Source organism: Canis lupus, chromosome 2 (genome assembly GCF_003254725.2).
Source record: "Canis lupus dingo isolate Sandy chromosome 2, ASM325472v2, whole genome shotgun sequence".
Lineage (NCBI taxonomy): Eukaryota > Metazoa > Chordata > Mammalia > Carnivora > Canidae > Canis > Canis lupus.
The window spans coordinates 54,443,794-54,463,277 of record NC_064244.1 but is presented as its reverse complement, the minus strand read 5'-3'; the positions used below and the strand labels follow the sequence as shown (position 1 = coordinate 54,463,277).

The 19,484-nt window shown below is 37.1% G+C and overlaps 1 protein-coding gene across 4 annotated transcripts in view; it reads right to left on the bottom strand.

Moving 5' to 3' along the window:
• TNPO1 (transportin 1) overlaps positions 1 to 19,484 on the bottom strand; it is a 96,676-nt gene that overhangs the window by 37,994 nt on the left and 39,198 nt on the right. For all 4 annotated transcript variants that reach the window (XR_007407038.1, XR_007407045.1, XM_025448166.3 and 1 more), the window contains exons 4-8: positions 17,115 to 17,264; positions 13,168 to 13,274; positions 10,928 to 11,061; positions 4,850 to 4,931; positions 1,246 to 1,368 (exon numbers count right to left, since the gene is read on the bottom strand). Coding sequence is in view for 2 of the 4 variants with exons in the window: in XM_025448166.3 (XP_025303951.1) it covers positions 1,246 to 1,368; positions 4,850 to 4,931; positions 10,928 to 11,061; positions 13,168 to 13,274; positions 17,115 to 17,264 (596 nt within the window). In the remaining 2 variants the exon portion in view is untranslated. The remainder of the gene's footprint in view (positions 1 to 1,245; positions 1,369 to 4,849; positions 4,932 to 10,927; positions 11,062 to 13,167; positions 13,275 to 17,114; positions 17,265 to 19,484) is intronic.

Here is a 19,484-nt window from a genome sequence, read left to right as displayed (position 1 = left end):
AGCTGAGTATTGCTAACTAACTGTGGCCCTGTAAGTTAGGCTCCCAGCTGTGACTCGACCCCAGCAAATGCTAAAACTTTCTGGTTAGCTCCGACTTACACTGAACTTTCAACCAATTCAACCTGATTCTTTCTAAGCACTTCAGGGAGAACAGGTTCATCACTTATTCCCACCTAATCCTGCTGCCTATCTTTACCTCTACAATGATCTTTCCTTAGGTTTTGGAAAAGGAGTTGCTGTACGCTGTAGATGCTGGCCTTTTTCTTACAACTGTTAGACCCCCATTCTTTAAAAAAAGATCTTCCTTCTGCATACCATATCTCTGGAAGTGAAAAGAGGATCTACACCTTATTTAGGGGCTCCTGGGTGTCTCAGTTGGTTAAGTGTCTCCCTTCAGCTCAGGTCATGATCCCGAGTCCCAGGATCAAGCCCCACATTGGGCTCCCCGCTTAGTGGGGAGCTTGCTTCTCCCTCTGCCTCTCACCCTGCTCGTGCTCTCTCTCTCATAAATAAAATCTTAAAAAAAACAAACACCATATTATTTAATACACTTGCAAGCTATATACTAATGTACAACTATAGCCAGTAATATAAAAATTAGGTCATACAATTTGATTCTAGCAGGACTATTGTCCAAACAAGTTTTGTTCTAATAATAATTTTATTTTGTTACTATGTATTACTTCCTTTAAATATGGTTAACTCTTGATCAACGTATACTCAGAATTTCCTAGTAAAATTATTTTAATTGCAGAGGGATTGAAATAGTCTTTTAATATCTAAATGGTTTGCTGCAACTAACTATAACAATTATGTATTTTTGTCTCAGAAATTTCACTTTTACCATAAATCGTTAAGTGGGTCAGATCAATACTACCAGCAATGGATGGAAAGCAAACACTTAACTTTAATTCCAAACTCCAAAGACATAAGAATGTGCCACTTAATTTAACAGTTTTAGTGATCATTTGGTCTAACACATATCTAATTAACATAGAAATATTTAAATTATTTTGTGTTCTTCTGGTTAACAGCTCTTTTCCTTTAAGTAAATTTCTCTCTTTATAAACCTCTTTAATCTCACGAAAATCACCATAAGATATTTTTAAGACCATCATGAAGTGTTTTTCAGTTATTCGCCAGCAAATGTCTTAAATAAATCTAACATTATACATTTTGTTCCCAAGGTTTTTCTGGGGGGGGGGGGGGAAATGGAGGAATGAGCTTTTAAGTCCCCTGTATTACCTCAACTATGTTATGCATGTGAGGAAGCAGGCGATCCATTCGAACTTCAAGCAACATCACAAGTGCCCGGCACACATTTTTCCGTACCTCTGGTTCTTCATCACCAGCCAAAGCAAAGAGATTCTATTGCATAAGAAACATCGTTTTCTAGTTAAGCATCCAATATATTAGAAAGGTTTATACATAACAACCAGTCATCTGTAAGTAACATTTAAAGAAACTCTAAGGTAAGGTACAAATAAAGACTGAATCAACTGAACTGCAATATTAAGTTGTAAAAACAATTAATTAAATGTAGGATGGTAATTGCCAGAAACTGTGATTTTGATAAAATGATCTAACGCCATTCTTTTGGAAACAATGATTGGCTGTGTTTTAAGTTAACTTTTAGTTTGTGAGAATAAAATCGTATCATTAGGACACGGGGCATTCATCTAGCTCACCCAGAGGATAATCTTTAAGACACAATTTGATTTTCCTTCAGAGGTACTGTCTGTCAAGAGATTATTTCTACCAATCCTGAGTCTTAAGGTAGTAACAGGTATAAGTTCTTAACAAGCATCAACAATGGAGAAATAGCCTTAACCCCAAACTGCTGCTGCTCACCAAGTCAACTACTGAGGAAACAGCAAAAGCAGCCACTGGTCTCAAGCTGTTCTTAACAAGCTTGTCACCAAGGTTATGGGGGAAAAAAGCCTGAATAAACAACAGGCTATTTCATTTCATCTTCAAGACATTATTATTCAATTTTACAGATAAAGTAAAAGTTTAGAAGTTATGTAACTTGCTAGGCAGGGGGAATCTGAATATGGTTTTCATGGAATTTTAGGTCCACACTCATTTCACTGTACCAACCAGCCTCCACTAGGAGAACAAGTTGTCTTTTGTACGGGTTGCAAAATGGACATGTGAGAAGAAAAAACAGCCTTCCCCCTCTCATTCCTGAATTTTTCTTTAACTGCACAGACTTCAAAGTAGTAAAAAGATCATTAAAAAGACAGGAAAAATCCAATGTGTCCCATCTTTTCTCAAAAATCACAGACACATCTCCAAATAGATGAACCTGAAATCTTATTACAAGGGGGGTAAGACAATGGAGAAATTCAAGTATCAAATGTGACAGCATGTGAAGTATTGTGGCAAAATTTTAAAAACTTCACTTCCCCAAGTCCTGCCTCTGCATTTGACACTCTGTACTTCCTTTTTAAATGTTTTACATGCACATTCTTTATTTAATCTGATATCTTTGTCTTAAGTACAATATCTATCTTTGCCAAGGTAGGTCTTAGCCACTGTTAGTAACCAATACACTTTTCATTCAATATTGTCAGACTCAGTAGACTTAATATTTGCCCCTGAGGAAAAAAAAATAAGAAATAAACGATTCTTTTAGCAAATGGTTTGAGGGCCTACGATGTGTCTGGTGGTTTACTCCTCCTATAGGATGGAAAACTGCTCGAATCTTTTAGGATTACCAAGAAGCAAAGAAATGTTAACATGGTATTTAACACCAATGGGAATATTTTAAAATGTTGGTAAACGTTTCTGCTCCACTTGCTAAGTGCTAAAGTTCATGTGGAATGCAAAAGCTTTCAGAAGAGAATTTTATTTCTTTTATTCTAAATTATATTTCTGTGTAAGATTTTGGTATATCTATCCTTGTTCCCTTTTTAAGCTGTGAAATACTAAGAAGAGCTACTACTAAAATTACGAATTCTAAAAATAATAATAGCTGTAGCTAACCTGTACGCTTGCTTATTCTGTAGCAGGCATTGTTCTAATTTAGTTACAGCAAATATCTTTTTAACAATCCAAGAGGTAGATCTATTATTAGCCTCATTTTACAGATGATGAAACTGAAAACATCAGTTAAATTATGTGCCCAAGGTTAACGGCTGTAGGGCTGAGCTTTATTTGAACTCAGGTAGTCTTATTCTAAGACCTCTAACATTATCCACTACCCTCTACACCAAAGTGTAGGCATAAAATTTATGTATCCCTAGCACCAAGCACAGAGTCTGATTCAGAGTATGACTCAGTAAATATACTGAAGACTCATGTTTTAGTTTCAGCTTTTAAATGGCGAGAGGATCTTTATGGCTACTACTCCTAGTCTACCAGTAAGAAATGATCAGAAAGAAGCTGGTCAATTTAAGTTTTGAGGAAAAATTATGACAGTATTCCCCCCCTTTTCTCTTAATTGTCCCAACAAGAATACTAGCAGGATGGCCTCCAAAATTTTTAAGAACTGGGGCTGGGGAGTGGGGAGTGTGTGCCTAGGATGGCTTAGTCAGTGAGACTATTGATTCTGGCTCATGTCATCATCTCATGGGTGTAAGATCAAGCCCTACATTGGGCTCCACACTCAGAGGAAGTTTGCTTGAGAAGTTTGCTCCCTCCTCCAACCCAAGCTGGCTCTCTAAACCTATGACAAGATGTTCAACATGACTAATGACAGAGAAGTAAACCACTGACTTAATAACAAAACACAATTTTTAATCTATTTGACTGGCAAAAACTAAAATATATGACAATACTAAAGGCTGAATGTGTGCATCCCGAGAATCTTGTGCTTTGTTAATAGTACTATTTGATGCAACCGCTCTGGACAATTCTGGTGGTTCTCTCCTTGTTATTTGCCTTATGTCCCAGAAGCTCCTCCCCCAAAATTTTATGTCTTCCTAGAGAAACTCTTGCAAATAGACCAAAGGAGACAACCAAAGCAACTCAGAGGAAGTTTGCTTGAGATTCTTGCCCCCTCCTCCAACCCAAGCTGGCTCTCTAAAAATAAATAGATAAGTCTTAAAAGAAAAAAAAAAAGCTGAAGGAATAGACTTTCATTTAATGAAAATATAAGTGAAGTGCTTAGAGAATTTTAATGACTTGTTCACAGGACGCCTGGGTGGCTCAGTGGTTGAGCGTCTGCCTTCAGTTCAGGGCGTGACCCCGGGGTCCTGTGATCAAGTCCCACATCAGGCTCCCTGCATAGAGACTGCTCTCCCTCTGCCTATGGCTCTGCCTCTCTGTCTCTCTCATGAATAAATAAAATCTTAAACAACAACAACAAAACCAACCTGTTTACGATTGCTGTTACCAAGTAGTAGTAGTTCTGAAGAATTCTACTGCTTAGGGTTTATGGCCAGAAAAACATGCTTACGTTGTCTTTCTGCTTTTAGGTATAAAGTATAAGGTATAAAAGGGTCTTTAGAAACACTTGCTGAGATTTAAGAGTCAATTTTTTCCTGACACCTCTAATTCTACAATGGTTTAGTCTGTGCCTTCAAATTCTTTGTTAAGATTATTCAGATTCACTGATGTTTTATATTTCAAATACTAAAGTGAACTGGGAGATTCAATTTATATTTGGAATTTGAATAGTATATTCAAATAAAAAAATCTCTAGTCAAGATATTAAACACCCACATACCATAATCAATGTTTGTATTGTACATTAAAAAGTTTAACAGAAGGAAAATGCTTTAATATAAGTCAACAAAAGTCACAAAGTCTACACTATATCCAATTTTAATACTACCAGAAATAATTTAACATCTAACTTTGCTAAAACCAAAGGGGGTGGGGGGGAGAGGGAGACAAATCTTACCTCAATAAAAGAATCAATGTGCAACATCAGAGCTTGAGTCCTACTGATGATAAACTGATTGACACATGCAACAGCATGAGACCTAGAAACAAAATTTAAAATTTAACACATGCACACTGCAGCTTTTTTCTATTTACAGAAGACTGACAGGAACTTAAAATATTCCTCCATAAAATAATTATGGTGTACATATAGCTATAAATATATGTATTCATACATATGTACATATATACACAAATACATACTCTTAAAAGAATAAACTTTGTATATTCAACACAGAATATGAATATTAAGTGAAAAACACAGGTTCTAGAACATTGTTAGTACTTCTCTGAAAGTACAATGTGTCAGAAAGGACACTGCACATTTTTAATAGTGGATACCTCTGAAGAGTGGGAAGGCGGATGGAAACATAATGGAAATTTATTTTATATACGTACAGATTTTAAAATAGTGAGTTTATATTTATTCCTTTTAAAACTAAAAATGAGAAAAACTCTCCGATCTTTATGTTTAGATCTAGCCAATTCAACTCCACAGCAATTCCTAATGGCACCACCTTTAAAAACACACCCATAATCCAATCACTTCTTACCAACCTCACTTCTTCCCTAGTCCAAGCCATAATTTCCTACCAGGATTACTCCAACGGGCTCTAACTGGCTAACTTCTGCTATACCAAACCCTACCACAACCTTTTAGATACACATGAATATCACATCACACCGTTGTTCAGATTACTCCAAAAAACAAATAAAAAAACCCCACCATAATCTACTTTTCCTACAGAAACTCAGATGGCAAATATTCTAAGACCTCTGTGGCACTTCATCCCCCATTCCCCAAACACAACCTTTTAAAATATAAAATCACTCTTAGCTCCTATTATGGGCTGAATTTGGCCCCATGGGTCACAGTTTGCGGACTACAGACCTAGACATTCCATTATAATGTGGTTACTCTGCTCTCCTAAACTTCATTTCTTACTGTACTACACAAAGCTTTCTTCTTTTGTCACTGTAAAAGGCTTGTCCCCAACTCCAGAGCCTTTACACTTGCTGTTCCCTGTTTTAAATGTCCTTCTCCTTGACCTTTCGAAGATTTGCTACTTTACTTTGTTCAGAGTCTCTGCACATGCTACCTTTACAGAAAACGTATGTACGATACCTGTGAATCACAGTCTAACCCCTTAGTCTCATTACTTTTCCACAGTATTCATCATGGAATTTTATCGTCTGTCCTGTTTGCCTCTTCTGATAACCCAAGAGAAAAAGACAAAAAGGTACCACAGCCAGCCAATAAACCTATGACAAGATGTTCAACATGACTAATGACAGAGAATTAAACCACTGACTTAATAACAAAACACAATTTTTAATCTATTTGACTGGCAAAAACTAAAATATATGACAATACTAAAGGCTGAATGTGTGCATCCCGAGAATCTTGTGCTTTGTTAATAGTACTATTTGATGCAACCGCTCTGGACAATTCTGGTGGTTCTCTCCTTGTTATTTGCCTTATGTCCCAGAAGCTCCTCCCCCAAAATTTTAGGTCTTCCTAGAGAAACTCTTGCAAATAGACCAAAGGAGACAACCAAATAAATGCTTTCAGCACCACTATCCACAACAGCAAATACCTGGAAGCCACCCAAAGGCCAGAAGCGGAGAGGAGGGTTGAGGAAAGAGCATGAGTAAATAGTGTAATCGTCATGCCTAGTAGTATACCATAGTCAAAACAAATGAGCTATAACGACAAAATATGGATGAATCTTAGCAACATAATATTAAATTTAAGAAGTCAGATCAAATTCAGTACAATATTTTTATAAAGTTAAAAACAAAGACCTACATACCCTTTATATCTATACGCAGTAAACTTATTTTTTAGCAATGTAAGAGAAGGAAAAAGTTGGGATTAGATGTGGGTTATGGTCCTCAAGACCTCAGCTCTTGTTCAGGGTGGCAGATTTGAGTGCTTATTGTTAAAAATAATAAGTAATTGAAGACTAAATGGAAGTGGGCCATGATGACAATGTTATGAGCTAAAAATCATAACCCAGGCAGCCTGGGTGGCTCAACGGTTTAGCGCCTGCCTTCATCCCAGGGCATGACCCTGGTAACCCCGGATCAAGTCTTACGCCGGGCTCCCTGCATGCAGCCTGCTTCTCCCTCCACCTTTGCCTCTGTCTCTCTGTCTCCTCTCTGTGTACTCTCATGAATAAGTAATAAAATCTTTAAAAAAATAAAAAATAAAAATCATAACCCAACTTTGCGTACCTGTGGTACGATTTAAAAAATAAAATAGTTCTGATTTTTCAATAGCTCATTCCTTTGCCTCATTCTATATTCTTAAAATTCAGTAGTGAGCTATTCAACATAGTATTAGAAGTCCTAGCCTCAGCAATCAGGCAACAAAAAGAAATAAAAGGCATTCAAATTGGCAAAGAAGAAGTCGAACTCTCCCTCTTTGCAGATGACATGACACTGTACATAGAAAACCCAAAAGACTCCACCCCAAGATTGCTAGAACTCATACAGCAATTCAGCCGTGTGGCAGGATACAAAATCAATGCCCAGAAATCAGGGGCATTTCTATACACTAACAAGAAAGAGAAATTAAGGAGTCAATCCCATTTACAATTGGACCCAAAAGCATAAGATACCCAGGAATAAACCTAACCAAAGAGGTAAAGGATCTATACCCTAAAAACTACAGAACACTTGTGAAAGAAATGGAGGAAGACACAAAGAGATGGAAAAATATTCCATGCTCATGGATTGGAAGAATTAATATTGTGAAAATGTCAATGCTACCCAGGGCAATTTACACGTTTAATGCAATCCCTATCAAAATACCATGGACTTTCTTCAGAGAGTTGGAACAAATCATCTTAAGATTTGTGTGGAATCAGAAAAGACCCTGAATAGCCAGGGGAATATTAAAAAAGAAAACCATATCAGGGTGCATCACAATGCCAGATTTCAGGTTGTACTACAAAGCTGTGGTCATCAAGACAGTGTGGTCCTGGCACAGAAACAGACACAGAGATCAATGGAACAGAACAGAGAATCCAGAAATGGGCCCTCAACTCTATGGTCAACTAATATTCGACAAAGCAGGAAAGACTATCCACTGGAAAAAGGACAGTCTCTTCAATAAATGGTGCTGGGAAAAATGGACATCCACATGCAGAAGAATGAAACTAGACCATTCTCTTACACCAGACACAAAGATACACTCAAAATGGATGAAAGATCTAAATGTGAGACAAGATTCCATCAAAATCCTAGAGGAGAACACAGGCAACACCCTTTTTGAACTTGGCCACAGCAATTTCTTGCAAGATACATCCAGGAAGGCAAGCGAAACAAAAGCAAAAATGAACTACTGGGACTTCATCAGGATCAAAAGCTTCTGGACAGCAAAAGAAACAGTCAACAAAACTAAAAGACAACCTACAGATGGGAGATGATATTTGCAAATGACGTATCAGATAAACGGCTAGTTTCCAAGATCTATAAAGAACTTATTAAACTCAACAGCAAAGAAACAAACAACCCAATCATGAAATGGGGCAGAAGACATGAACAGAAATCTCAGAGGAAGACAGAGACATGGCCAACAAGCACAGGAGAACATGCTTCGCATCACTGGCCAACAGGGAAATACACATCAAAACCACAATGAGATACCACCTCACCCCAGTGAGAATGGGGAAAATTAACAAGGCAGGAAACCACAAATGTTGGAGAGGATGTGGAGAAAGGAGAACCCCTTGCACTGTTGGTGGGAATGTGAAGTGGTGCAGCCACTCTGGAAAACTGTGTGGAGGTTCCTCAAAGAGTTAAAAATAGATCTGCCCTACGACCCAGCAATTGCACTGCTGGGGATTTACCCCAAAGATACAGATGCAGGGAAACGCCGGGACACCTGCACCCCGATGTTTATAGCAGCAATGTCCACAATAGCCAAACTGTGGAAGGAGCCTCGGTGCCCATTGACAGATGATGGGTAAAGAAGCTGTGGTCTATGTATACAATGGAATATTCCCCAGCCATTAGAAACGACAAATCCCCACCATTTGCTTCGACGTTGATGGACTTGGAGGGTATTATGTGGAGTGAAATAAGTCAATCGGAAAGAGACAAACATCATATGTCTCATTCATTTGGGGAATATAAAAATTAGTGAAAGGGATTAAAGGGAAAGGAGAGAAAAATGAGTGAAAATATCAGTGAGGGTGACAAAACATGAGAGACTCCTAACTCTGGGAAACGAACAAGGGGTAGTGAAAGGGGAGGTGGGCAGGGGGGTTGGGGTGACTGGGTGATGGGCACTGAGGGGGGCACTTGGCGGGATAAGCACTGGGTGTCATGCTAAATGTTGGCAAATTGAACTCCAATAAAAAAAAAAAGTTCAGTAGTGATTTTGAGATGAAAGAACATGTTTACTTTTAATGCTAAGAACTGGTCACCAAAAATTGAGTTTCCTAGAAGTATGCAAATTACACTTTCTTTCATCACCTTAATTCAAAGATTAAATAACAACTTCCTAGGGAACATGAACTCTATCTAGTTAACTATTTTGGAAAGAGTAACATTTTATTTTGGGAATGTTACTATTTACTTCAATGACACTACCATAAATGACCAGCTATTAAGTTCCTTCTCTGAGAACCACACTGTATTAAGTACCACCTAAGATAAAAAGTAACTGAAATAAAATTGAGAAAAAAAAAAAAGAACTAAAGAGGATTTAAGCAAGAAAAAGATTCTTGATTACCCTCTGTTCACACTTTTGAAAACATAATCCTTTGAATACAGCTTGGAATCTGGGAGTAAGCTCCAAAGGACATCTAAACTAACAGTTAATGGCGTATGCATTTAGGTTCCTGCTGTTGGCTATCCTTAAATAACTGCCTCTAGGATTCTGCACAACTTCTATTTTAAATAGTAATATGGTTTTTGATTATTCTACACAAAAGCACGAAGCACTGACAACTGGAAACAACAAAATCAAAGCAACAATCAAGAGCAATGACTCAAAAAAAACAAAAGAGCAATGACTCTTACACAATAACAAACAAAAAAGACAAGTTAGATTAAAATATGTTAATTGGAGAGGAGGGAAAAAACATACGGCACAGTTGGGGGAACCTCTGGTGAAGTAACAGGAGTCTTACATACTTTGATAGTGCGAAAGCATCATCGTAATTATAGCTTGATAGGATAATAGATGATAATCAAATTGGCCAAAGGTTAATATTTAAATATTTAAATATTTTAACAACTATATGCTAGGCACTATGCAATAAACTATAAATATAGAGGAAAACAAAACAGGCCATGGTTAATTTCTGGCCAAGCAGGCCTACTGGTTTCAGAGTGTATTCAAAAATCGTCCACCTTCATGCTCAAAACATTAACTAGATGTAAGACTCTTAATCTAGGGCAGCCCTGGTGGCTCAGCAGTTTAGCACCACCTTCAGCCCATGGCGTGATCCTGGGGTCCCGGGATCAGGTCCCGCATTGGGCTCCCTGCATGGAGCCTGCTTCTCCCTCTGCCTGTGTCTCTGCTTCTGCCTCTCTCTCTCTCTCTCAGGCATAAATAAATAAAATCTTTTTTTTTTAATAAATAAAATCTTAAACAAAAACAAAAACCTCTTCATCTACAATTACTAAATAATCCAGATGTCATACTGGAGCAATTTTTAACACAGTTGCAAATGAAGGTACCTGTACATGGCAAGATCCATAAATTAAAAACAACACAACCACCACAAAACACTATGAATTTCAGCCTTGTTACATAAAGGACCTGAAACGCATGCCTGTTAATCATTAACAAATGTCATTAACCATCTAGAAGGTAGAGAACTACTGTATACAATGAAAATTTCATCAGAAAAAGTTAATGTTTCATGGTTTTGCTATGAAAAGAATAAATTTCAACTACTGAAGTTCACCTTTGTAGAATATCATTATCTTTTGCCAATCACAAATGTATTAGGTAATGCAAACTAAAGTGGTCAGGCTTAGAGTTTACAAATTAATTTAATATTGGCTACATAGATACCTTATTTTTGGACTACTGTGCTTGAAGAACTGCAAAAATTTGGGGATCATGATGTTGAGAGGACGATCTAACACATCACTATCTAAAATCTCAGCAGAATCTTCACAGATCTTCTGAAGGGCACCAAACGCTCCCTGTGGAAGACATTTATATTATTAGGATTAATTAAAAAAGAAACCATTTTAAAAGGAAATTGAGGAAATATTGACTCATTTGTATGAATTAATGTTCCCAGCCCACATAAAATACTGCCTCATAAAGTCCATAAATTTAGTCATCAATTTTAAGACAGAAATCATTATGCCACTGAGTTATCTAAAATCTCAGTTTATATATATTAGTACATTTTTAGCATTTAATGGCTTAAAATTAGAGAATATTCTGGTTGGCAGAGACTGCAATAAATATTATCTAATTCAAAAAGTTAACTTCTCCTGAAATATTCTTATCAATTTTAAGTCAGAAAGAAATCTTAAAATCATTTAAAAAATTCCTTATAGGGCAGCCCGGGTGGCCCAGTGGTTTAGCGCCACCTTCAACCCAGGGCCTGATCCTGGAGACCCAGGATCGAGTCCCACATCGGGCTCCCTGAGTGGAGCCTGCTTCTCCCTCTGCCTGTGTCTCTGCCTCTCTCTCTCTCTCCCTGTGTCTCTCATGAATAAATAAATAAAATCTTTAAAAAATAGAAAAAAAAAATTCCTTATATGTAAAACATTAGCTGGATAATGGTGACAAAATCCGTAAGAAGGGCAGAAAATTCAAATTACCAACTACTTCCCTACAACCATTTTTACACCAAAGGGGCCAACCCAGAGCTCCTATATATAATATGCAACCTACTAATTACCTCAAACATCTAATTTACTGTTTATAATTCCATCAGCAGCAGAAACCTAGGGCTTATTTTCATGGTACAGTTAGCTGAAGAATACTTTAAGATATAACTTATTAGAAGCTCCATAATTTCATGTTTACTGCAGTTTTAATTTTTTGTAATTCTTGATAAATGCTTGTTTTTTTAAAAAAATTTTGACCTCCTTTCATGTTATTACCACTATACCAAAGCACAATTTAAATTTTATTCAATTCTTACTTGATGGCCGAACAGATTATTTTAGTTTTTCTGTAATCTTAGTGTATTTCTAAAGGCATTATTGGAAAATGTATATATGAGAAAATAAGATTTTTTTTTTAGGGAAGGAGAAGTGTGATTTTATTTTTTTATTTATTTTTGTTTTTTTTTAAAAGATTATTTATTTATTCATAGAGACACACACAGAGAGAGAGAGAGAGAGAGAGAGAGAGGCAGAGAGACAAGGCAGAGGGAGAAGCAGGCTCCATGCAGGAAGGGTGGGACTTGATCCAGGGTCTCCAGGATCACGCCCTGGGCTGCAGGCGGCGCTAAACCGCTGCGCCACCGGGGCTGCCCGAGAAGTGTGATTTTAAAGACTACTTTTGGGGCAGCCTGGGTGGCCCAGTGGTTTAGTGCTGCCTTCGGCCCGGGTCCTGATCCTGGAGACCCGGGATCAAGTCCCGCATCAGGCTCCCTGCATGGAGCCTGCTTCTCCCTCTGCTTGTGTCTCTGACCCTCTCTGTCTCTCTCATGAATAAATAAAATCTTAAAAAAAAAAGAAAAGAAAAGAAAAGAAAAAGACCCATCTGATTTTTTTTGTTAGGTTATTTCTTTAAAGAGGCAAAAAATACTAAAATGGTTTCCATTCAAAACAGATTTCTAAACAAACTAGAGGCCTGCTAATCAAAGAGATTCTTAAAAATACTCAGTAGCAAGTGAGAACTCCATACAGACTCCCTTTTCCACATGGAAAGGTCACCACTTATCAGTGGCAAACAGAAGATCATAATTACTACATGATTAAAACTAGATTACATATACTTTAGCCATGTCATAAAGTATGAGGAACAAAAACAATTTAGGGAAGGCAAAAAAGTACTCATCGTTGGTAAATTTAAGCCTATCTTCGAAAAATACCACATTAATGGATTAACTGATTATAATTCTTTGTAGCAATTATAGTAAAGAGGTTTTATGAATTAACAATCCTTATAGAAAACAGGGAAGAAAAATGGTCACTAATGTAAATAAGAAGGACTTGAGGCTTCTGCTTCTAAGTTTTTAAGTTGTAGGTCTCAGAGGAATTATATTTTGGAAGGTTACAAATATACAACATGATGAGAAAAATAGAGAAGAGGAAGTATGTTAAAGAAGCAAATTTCTTTACCTCACAAGTGTTGTAATCTTCAGAATCCAATAGGCTACAGAGTTTTGGTAGGAGGTCAGGCCAATTCTGCAATTCTCCCTTGGAGGCTATGGTTGTAATCAAAATACCTTGAAAGAAAACACGTTATCTTTAGGAAATCTTATGTTAGAAACTATCACAGGAATGCACACACGTGCGTGCACACACATTCATTTAAATGGTCCAACAAATCAGCCCAGGACCTCCAAAACATGTAAATAAAAACATTCACCAAGGACCCCCTTTTGGCCATAGCACATTTGTTGAAAAAACCACAGCATAAATCAGGTTTCTAATCTTGTTTTCCAACATTTTAGAAATGTTGTATTTTTAACAATTATCTGTTTACAAAGACTACAACTTGCTCTTTCCCAACAACAATAATAACAATAGTCCCATTCATTAAAATTATAGCTGACCCTTGAATAATGGGGAGGGGGCATATAGAGGCTGGCCCCACCTCAGTTGAAAATCCACATGTTAACTGTTGACTCCTCAAAACTTTTTTTTTTTTTTTTAATGAGAGAGAGAGAGAGAGAGAGAGAGAAAGAGAGAGAGAGAGAGAAGCAGAGACATAGGCAGAGGGAGAAGCAGGCTCCATGCACCGGGAGCCCGATGTGGGATTCGATCCCGGGTCTCCAGGATCGCGCCCTGGGCCAAAGACAGGCGCCAAACCACTGCGCCACCCAGGGACCCCGACTCCTCAAAACTTAATAGCTGACTGGAAATCTTAGGGATAACATGGCCGATAAACATATTTTCGATTAACGTACACTTTATGTATTATATTTATATGGTTTTTACAGTAAAGCTAAAGAAAATGTTATATAAGCAGACCCACACGGTTCAAGGGTCAGAAGTGTCGTATACAGAAGAGAAGAAAGAAAATGGACCAAAACATTAACAGTGCTTACCACTGGGGGATGAGTAGGAGTCTGTCAGTTGCTAACAAAAATACATAAAGCTAAAATCAGCTGTCTGACCTAAGCTAGGATCACCGCCAAAACCATGGCAGGGAGAGTGAAAGCAAATGAGCCATTATCTGATGATAATTCCGTGTGCAACAATCCTTCTGGTGGTGGTGGTGGTGGTGGTGGAAAGACCCACACAACTCCTCCACCAGTTCCCACTGACAGGATCAAGGATGAATCACTGGCAAGGTGATCTTGGATCCAAGAGGCTGAGGGGCACATGCTCACTGATCATGTCACACTCCCACTGGATTGTTTCAAGTGTGTTGTGTAGCTGAGTTGTGGCAGTTAATGAATTTGCTAATGTATGAATACATAACACAAAAGTTTTGCGTTTATACAAACAGTAATAACGCAAAGGGTTTGTGTTAATATTTTCCTCTGCCTTAGCAAATTCAACATGAGTAAAATAAAACAGTTTGATGATTACAGATCATTTAGTACCGTAATTAAGATCTATATAAACTCTTATATAGTAGGCAAATTATATGTACTCTAAAATACTAATTTGTAAAAGCGGGGAAAAAAAGTGTTCTCTTATTTTGAGAATTGTGAGATATCCAAACACAATGCTTGGCATATACTATACAGTAAATAATCAATGATTATTACTAAGCAGCGAATCCTGCTTATGTATAAATTACCTTAGAATTTTCCATAGTTAGTTTTGAGAAAGTTGCTCCCAGTGGCAAAGAACTAAAAAAATGTAAAGTTGTTGGCCAATGTGTACTATGCACTAGAAAAAAATCTTAACTATATGGTAAGGGTCAATGGACTGATAGCATTTTTAAGATATACCACTTAAAACAGTCTTCTAGTAAGATAAAAAAGCACTGATGCTAAAGGTAGAGCTACTCCTTCCTGCTAATTATTCTTTCCTAAAGTTAAAATTTCTAAGAATTGGGGGTGGAGGCGGGGAAGAAAGGTCTGGACTACCTAAAGAAAACAAAGAATGTCTTAAAATAAGCAGTAATAAAAATTAAATGCCAAGCTATAATTTGTCACTAACAGACTGATATTCTTCCGAAGAGCACTAGAGAATGTTAATAGACCAACAAATTCAAATGTAACTGTCCCATATAATTTCATCCACTCCAAAAAAATTTAAGATTTTATTTATTCAAGAGACAGAAGAGAGAGGGAGAGAGACAGAGAGAGAGGCAGAAACACAGGCAGAGGAGCCCGATGTGGGACTGGATCCTGGGACTCCAGGATCACGCCCTGGGCCAAAGGCAGGCGCTAAACCGCTGAGCCACCCAGGGATCCCTTTTTTTCTTTTTTTTTAAAAGGTAGGCTCCATGTCCAGGGAGCTCACAACCCTGAGATCAAAATCTGAACTGAAATCAAGAGTCAGATGCTTAACCAACTGAGCCTCCCAGGTGCCCCTCCCCAAAGACTTTCGACTACCTAATATACCTGCAAAAAGTGAAAAATTGTAATTCTGTGTACACAACAAAGATGAGAGTGAAAAATCAGTGTGCTCAGCAATACCCACTAAAATTTTAAATATTTAAACATAACACTCTGACCCAGTAATGTCACTTCTAGGAATTCCACAGCAGCTTTCCCTTATTATATAAACACACATAAAGGATAGTCACAAATAGTAAAATTACAAACCGACCATATATTCTTCAACAGGAGAATTTGTCTAATGGCTTACCACACAGTCAAGGAAATGTAGTCTTTTCAAATAAACTCCCTAATATGTACAGGTAAGATTAAAAATTTATATCGATGTGTCTGGCACACATTCACCATTCTTTCTCCCCACTGTCAAGATTGGCAGCGCATTAGGAAGGTATGTGCAGGTTCATCAGAATGAACCAGGAATAATTCCCTTTCCTTAAATCACAAATGACCTCCCCTCCGTTCATCCCATTTAAAATTGATGTTAGTGGGCAGCGCGGGTGGCTCAGTGGTTTAGCGCCGCCTTCAGCTTGGGGCATGATCCTGGGGACCCGGGACCGAGTCCCACGTTGGGTTTCCTGCATCGAGCCTGCTTCTCCCTCCACCTGTGTCTTTGACTCTCTCTGTGTATCTCTCAGGAGTAAGTAAATAAAATCTTAAAAAAAAAATAAATCAGTGTTAGTAACGGCAGTTTAAGACCTGTGTATTTTGAGAGATGTCATAGAGCCTTTACATGCCCTCCATGAGACAGAAAAATATAGAAGTGAGGAACTCTCAATGAAAATGACTGAATCCTTATGGATGTTCTTAACTGACTTCCACTCAACCAGCCTGCCAGATTAACACAAGTGTTCTGGGTCTCCATAAAATTTAGCTGCATAAAGTCCCATGGTGTACTGAAGGCTGTCCATTCGTAGGCCACTTGATTCCAACTGCCTATCTCTGCTTCCACAAAGAGAAATTAGCAACAGTCAGTTGTGTTGACTCCCAAAGCTATTTATACCAGCTATCATAATTAACCATTTTAATTCAATATTACATAAACCGATAGTAGTTTTTACTCAAGTTGAACACTGAAAAGTCTCAAAACTTGCTGTAATTAGATATAGACAAGGCAAATATTAAAAACAAGGGTAGGAGATAGTGAAACCTAAGATCCTATTCTCCAGTTGTTTTACAAAGTTTTCTTTCCACGTAAAGAAAGTGAAACTGGAAAATTATATCCCATGCATTACACAAGGAAGTCAGATAATGAGGAACTCAAAGAAAAGGCAGTAGTCCTAAATTAATATCATCTGTTAATGCCCCACTTTAATAAACTTTGATTAAGCTACTATCAGTGACTCTAGACTCACTAATTAAGGGATTTCACTACAATAACGAGTGTTATTTCCAAAGCATTTATTTAAAAGTGGCAATGAAAAAGTCCCCCCTTCAAAATCCAACATGAAAGGGATGACAAAAGTTCCTAGGAGAATAATCTATCATCTCAAAAAACCACCCAGTTAAAAACAGGATAAGCCATACCACTCTAACACTGTAACTTACCTACAGTGGCTCTAATCAGAGGAGAGGAGTCGCCAATATTGTTTAAACATTCACTCTTAATGAAGTCTGTTACACCATTTGGGAAGTTCTGAAAATGTGCTTTCACGTTATTCTTCAATATGAGACCACTCAATGATCTTGTGGGTTCATCTGTAATAAAATAATACTACTGAGTTTTAAAGTAGTTTTCATTTCAAAGTGTAGTTAATGTTTCAAATACTTCTATCAAAAAATTGATTGCAACATTCCAGTAATTTTGCGATAACCAGGAAAAAAAAAAGTATCACAAATGATTATCAAAAGATTAGCTCCATGATTTGTAGTTCAGGGTTTCTCAACCTTGGCTTTACTGACATTTTAGGTCAGATAATTCTGTTGGGTATTGTTCTGTGCGCGCCCTAAGATGTTTAGTAGTACCCCTGGCCATAGATGCCAGTATCACCTTCCCAAGTTGTGACAACAAAAATGTTTCTAGATAGTGTCCGGATTGCTGGAGGGGTGGGGCGGCTGGCAAGGGGAGGGGGGCCAAATTGCACCTGGTTGAGAACCACTGACTTAGTTTAAGAGTTAATTTAGTTTATATATGGCCACTGTACTCAAGCTTTATTGGAACCTGATATATACATCAAATTACAGATCTGAAAGTATTAGTGACTAAAAGTATCCTATTAAAAAATTAGGTGGACAAAGAATATACGGGATCACCTTCATATAAAAATAAATGGCGTTCATTTATATCATGTTTTTCACTTGACTCTGAGCTAAAAAAAAAAAAAAAAGGGTAAAACAATTTTTAAATTTCCAGAAAAACAGAATTTACATAAAAAAATTCAGTCCACAGACGGGTGTTAACTAATTTTTAAGAAGAACTTTAATACCAGTAGAATGTAACTGATGCTTTACCGATTGATATCACCACCAATATAACAACAGTTAATATCTTCTGAATGTTTATTAGGTACTGAACACTGCTAAGTGCATTCTAACTAGTGTGCTTTTAATCTTCACAACCTCTTGAGACAGGAGTTATTATCCCCACTGCACAAATGAACAAACCGACGGGTCTGCCAAAGTCACACAAGGCTATTAAGTGGGGAAGCCAAAATATGAACCTCAGGAGTCTGGCTCAAGCCTACACTTGGTGCATTCTATAGTATTGCCACCTTCCACAAAGGACTAGAAGACATGAAGAGCTGGAGCGGTGAATGGAATAGGCTTTATAGCACTACTGGTTTTACAAACCCTATTTAAAAAAAAAAAAAAAAAAAAAAGATACTACCAGCCTGCTGTAGTTTGCAGTATGTTCCCAGAATCTGATTGGTACTGAATCATTTAAGGGTGAAACATACAGAGACACAAGAGGATACCAAAGTTTCTCTGTACATAAACCCTACTGGGGCCACCACAACAACATACCCTAAAATCTTTTGTCACTGTCTAAAAACGGTTTCAATTACAACCCATCCCAATGAGTAACTTAAAATGAAACAAAAACAGTTCTAAGTTCTCTTCCAAGTTTAAAACTACCATAAAATAAGTAACCAGTTATTTAAGTAATAATCCTATTTTCTTAAGTTAGCCTTTACTAATTCACTCATACAATTTTATTTTAAATGGTACGTGTTTAAAAGATACACACTTTTTACAATAAATGCTATGAGATGAAGACTTTTAATAAGTCACAATACAAAAGTGGCTTAAAATAAAAAATATCAATTATTTTATATTAAAATATTTGTTGTAGTTAAGAAATATCCTGCCGTAAATCCAAGAAGCCACCAGTCCACCATTTCTTTTTTTAAAAAAAGGTTAAGGCTAATTTACTTTATTGGACCTCAATTTGCTATTAGATGAGCTTATCTCTGAGATCTCTTCCAGATCTAAAATTTTATTCCATGATTCAGTGTAAACAAATTCCTAAGAGGGGATGGCGAAGATATTACTAAATAAGCATTTCCATCTAAAGATGTCCTTTATGTTCCCACACTAATATGATGACCCCAATGCCAGTTTTAATAGAAAACTAGACACAGTAAATTTGTGTTCCAAATAAGACACAAGAATAAATATTAACTCTCATACTAATGCTAAGCTCCTACTATGTCCTTTGAGAAATAATGACTAATGCCTTAGAGGTAGTTACACCCAACCTCTTGCTATTTGAATTCAAAAATACTTCTGACTTACTCTGACATTCCCAAAACGCTTTAAGAAAGAATAAAGCAGTTTAACAATCTTTAACATTTGGAACTTAGGATGTGCACACTGACCACAGAATAGATGGTTTGGTGGAAGTAAGTTTAAAATTTCCAAGTCAAACAATTAGGTTAGAAAAACTCATTTACTAAATATCAAAATTTTTAAAAAAAG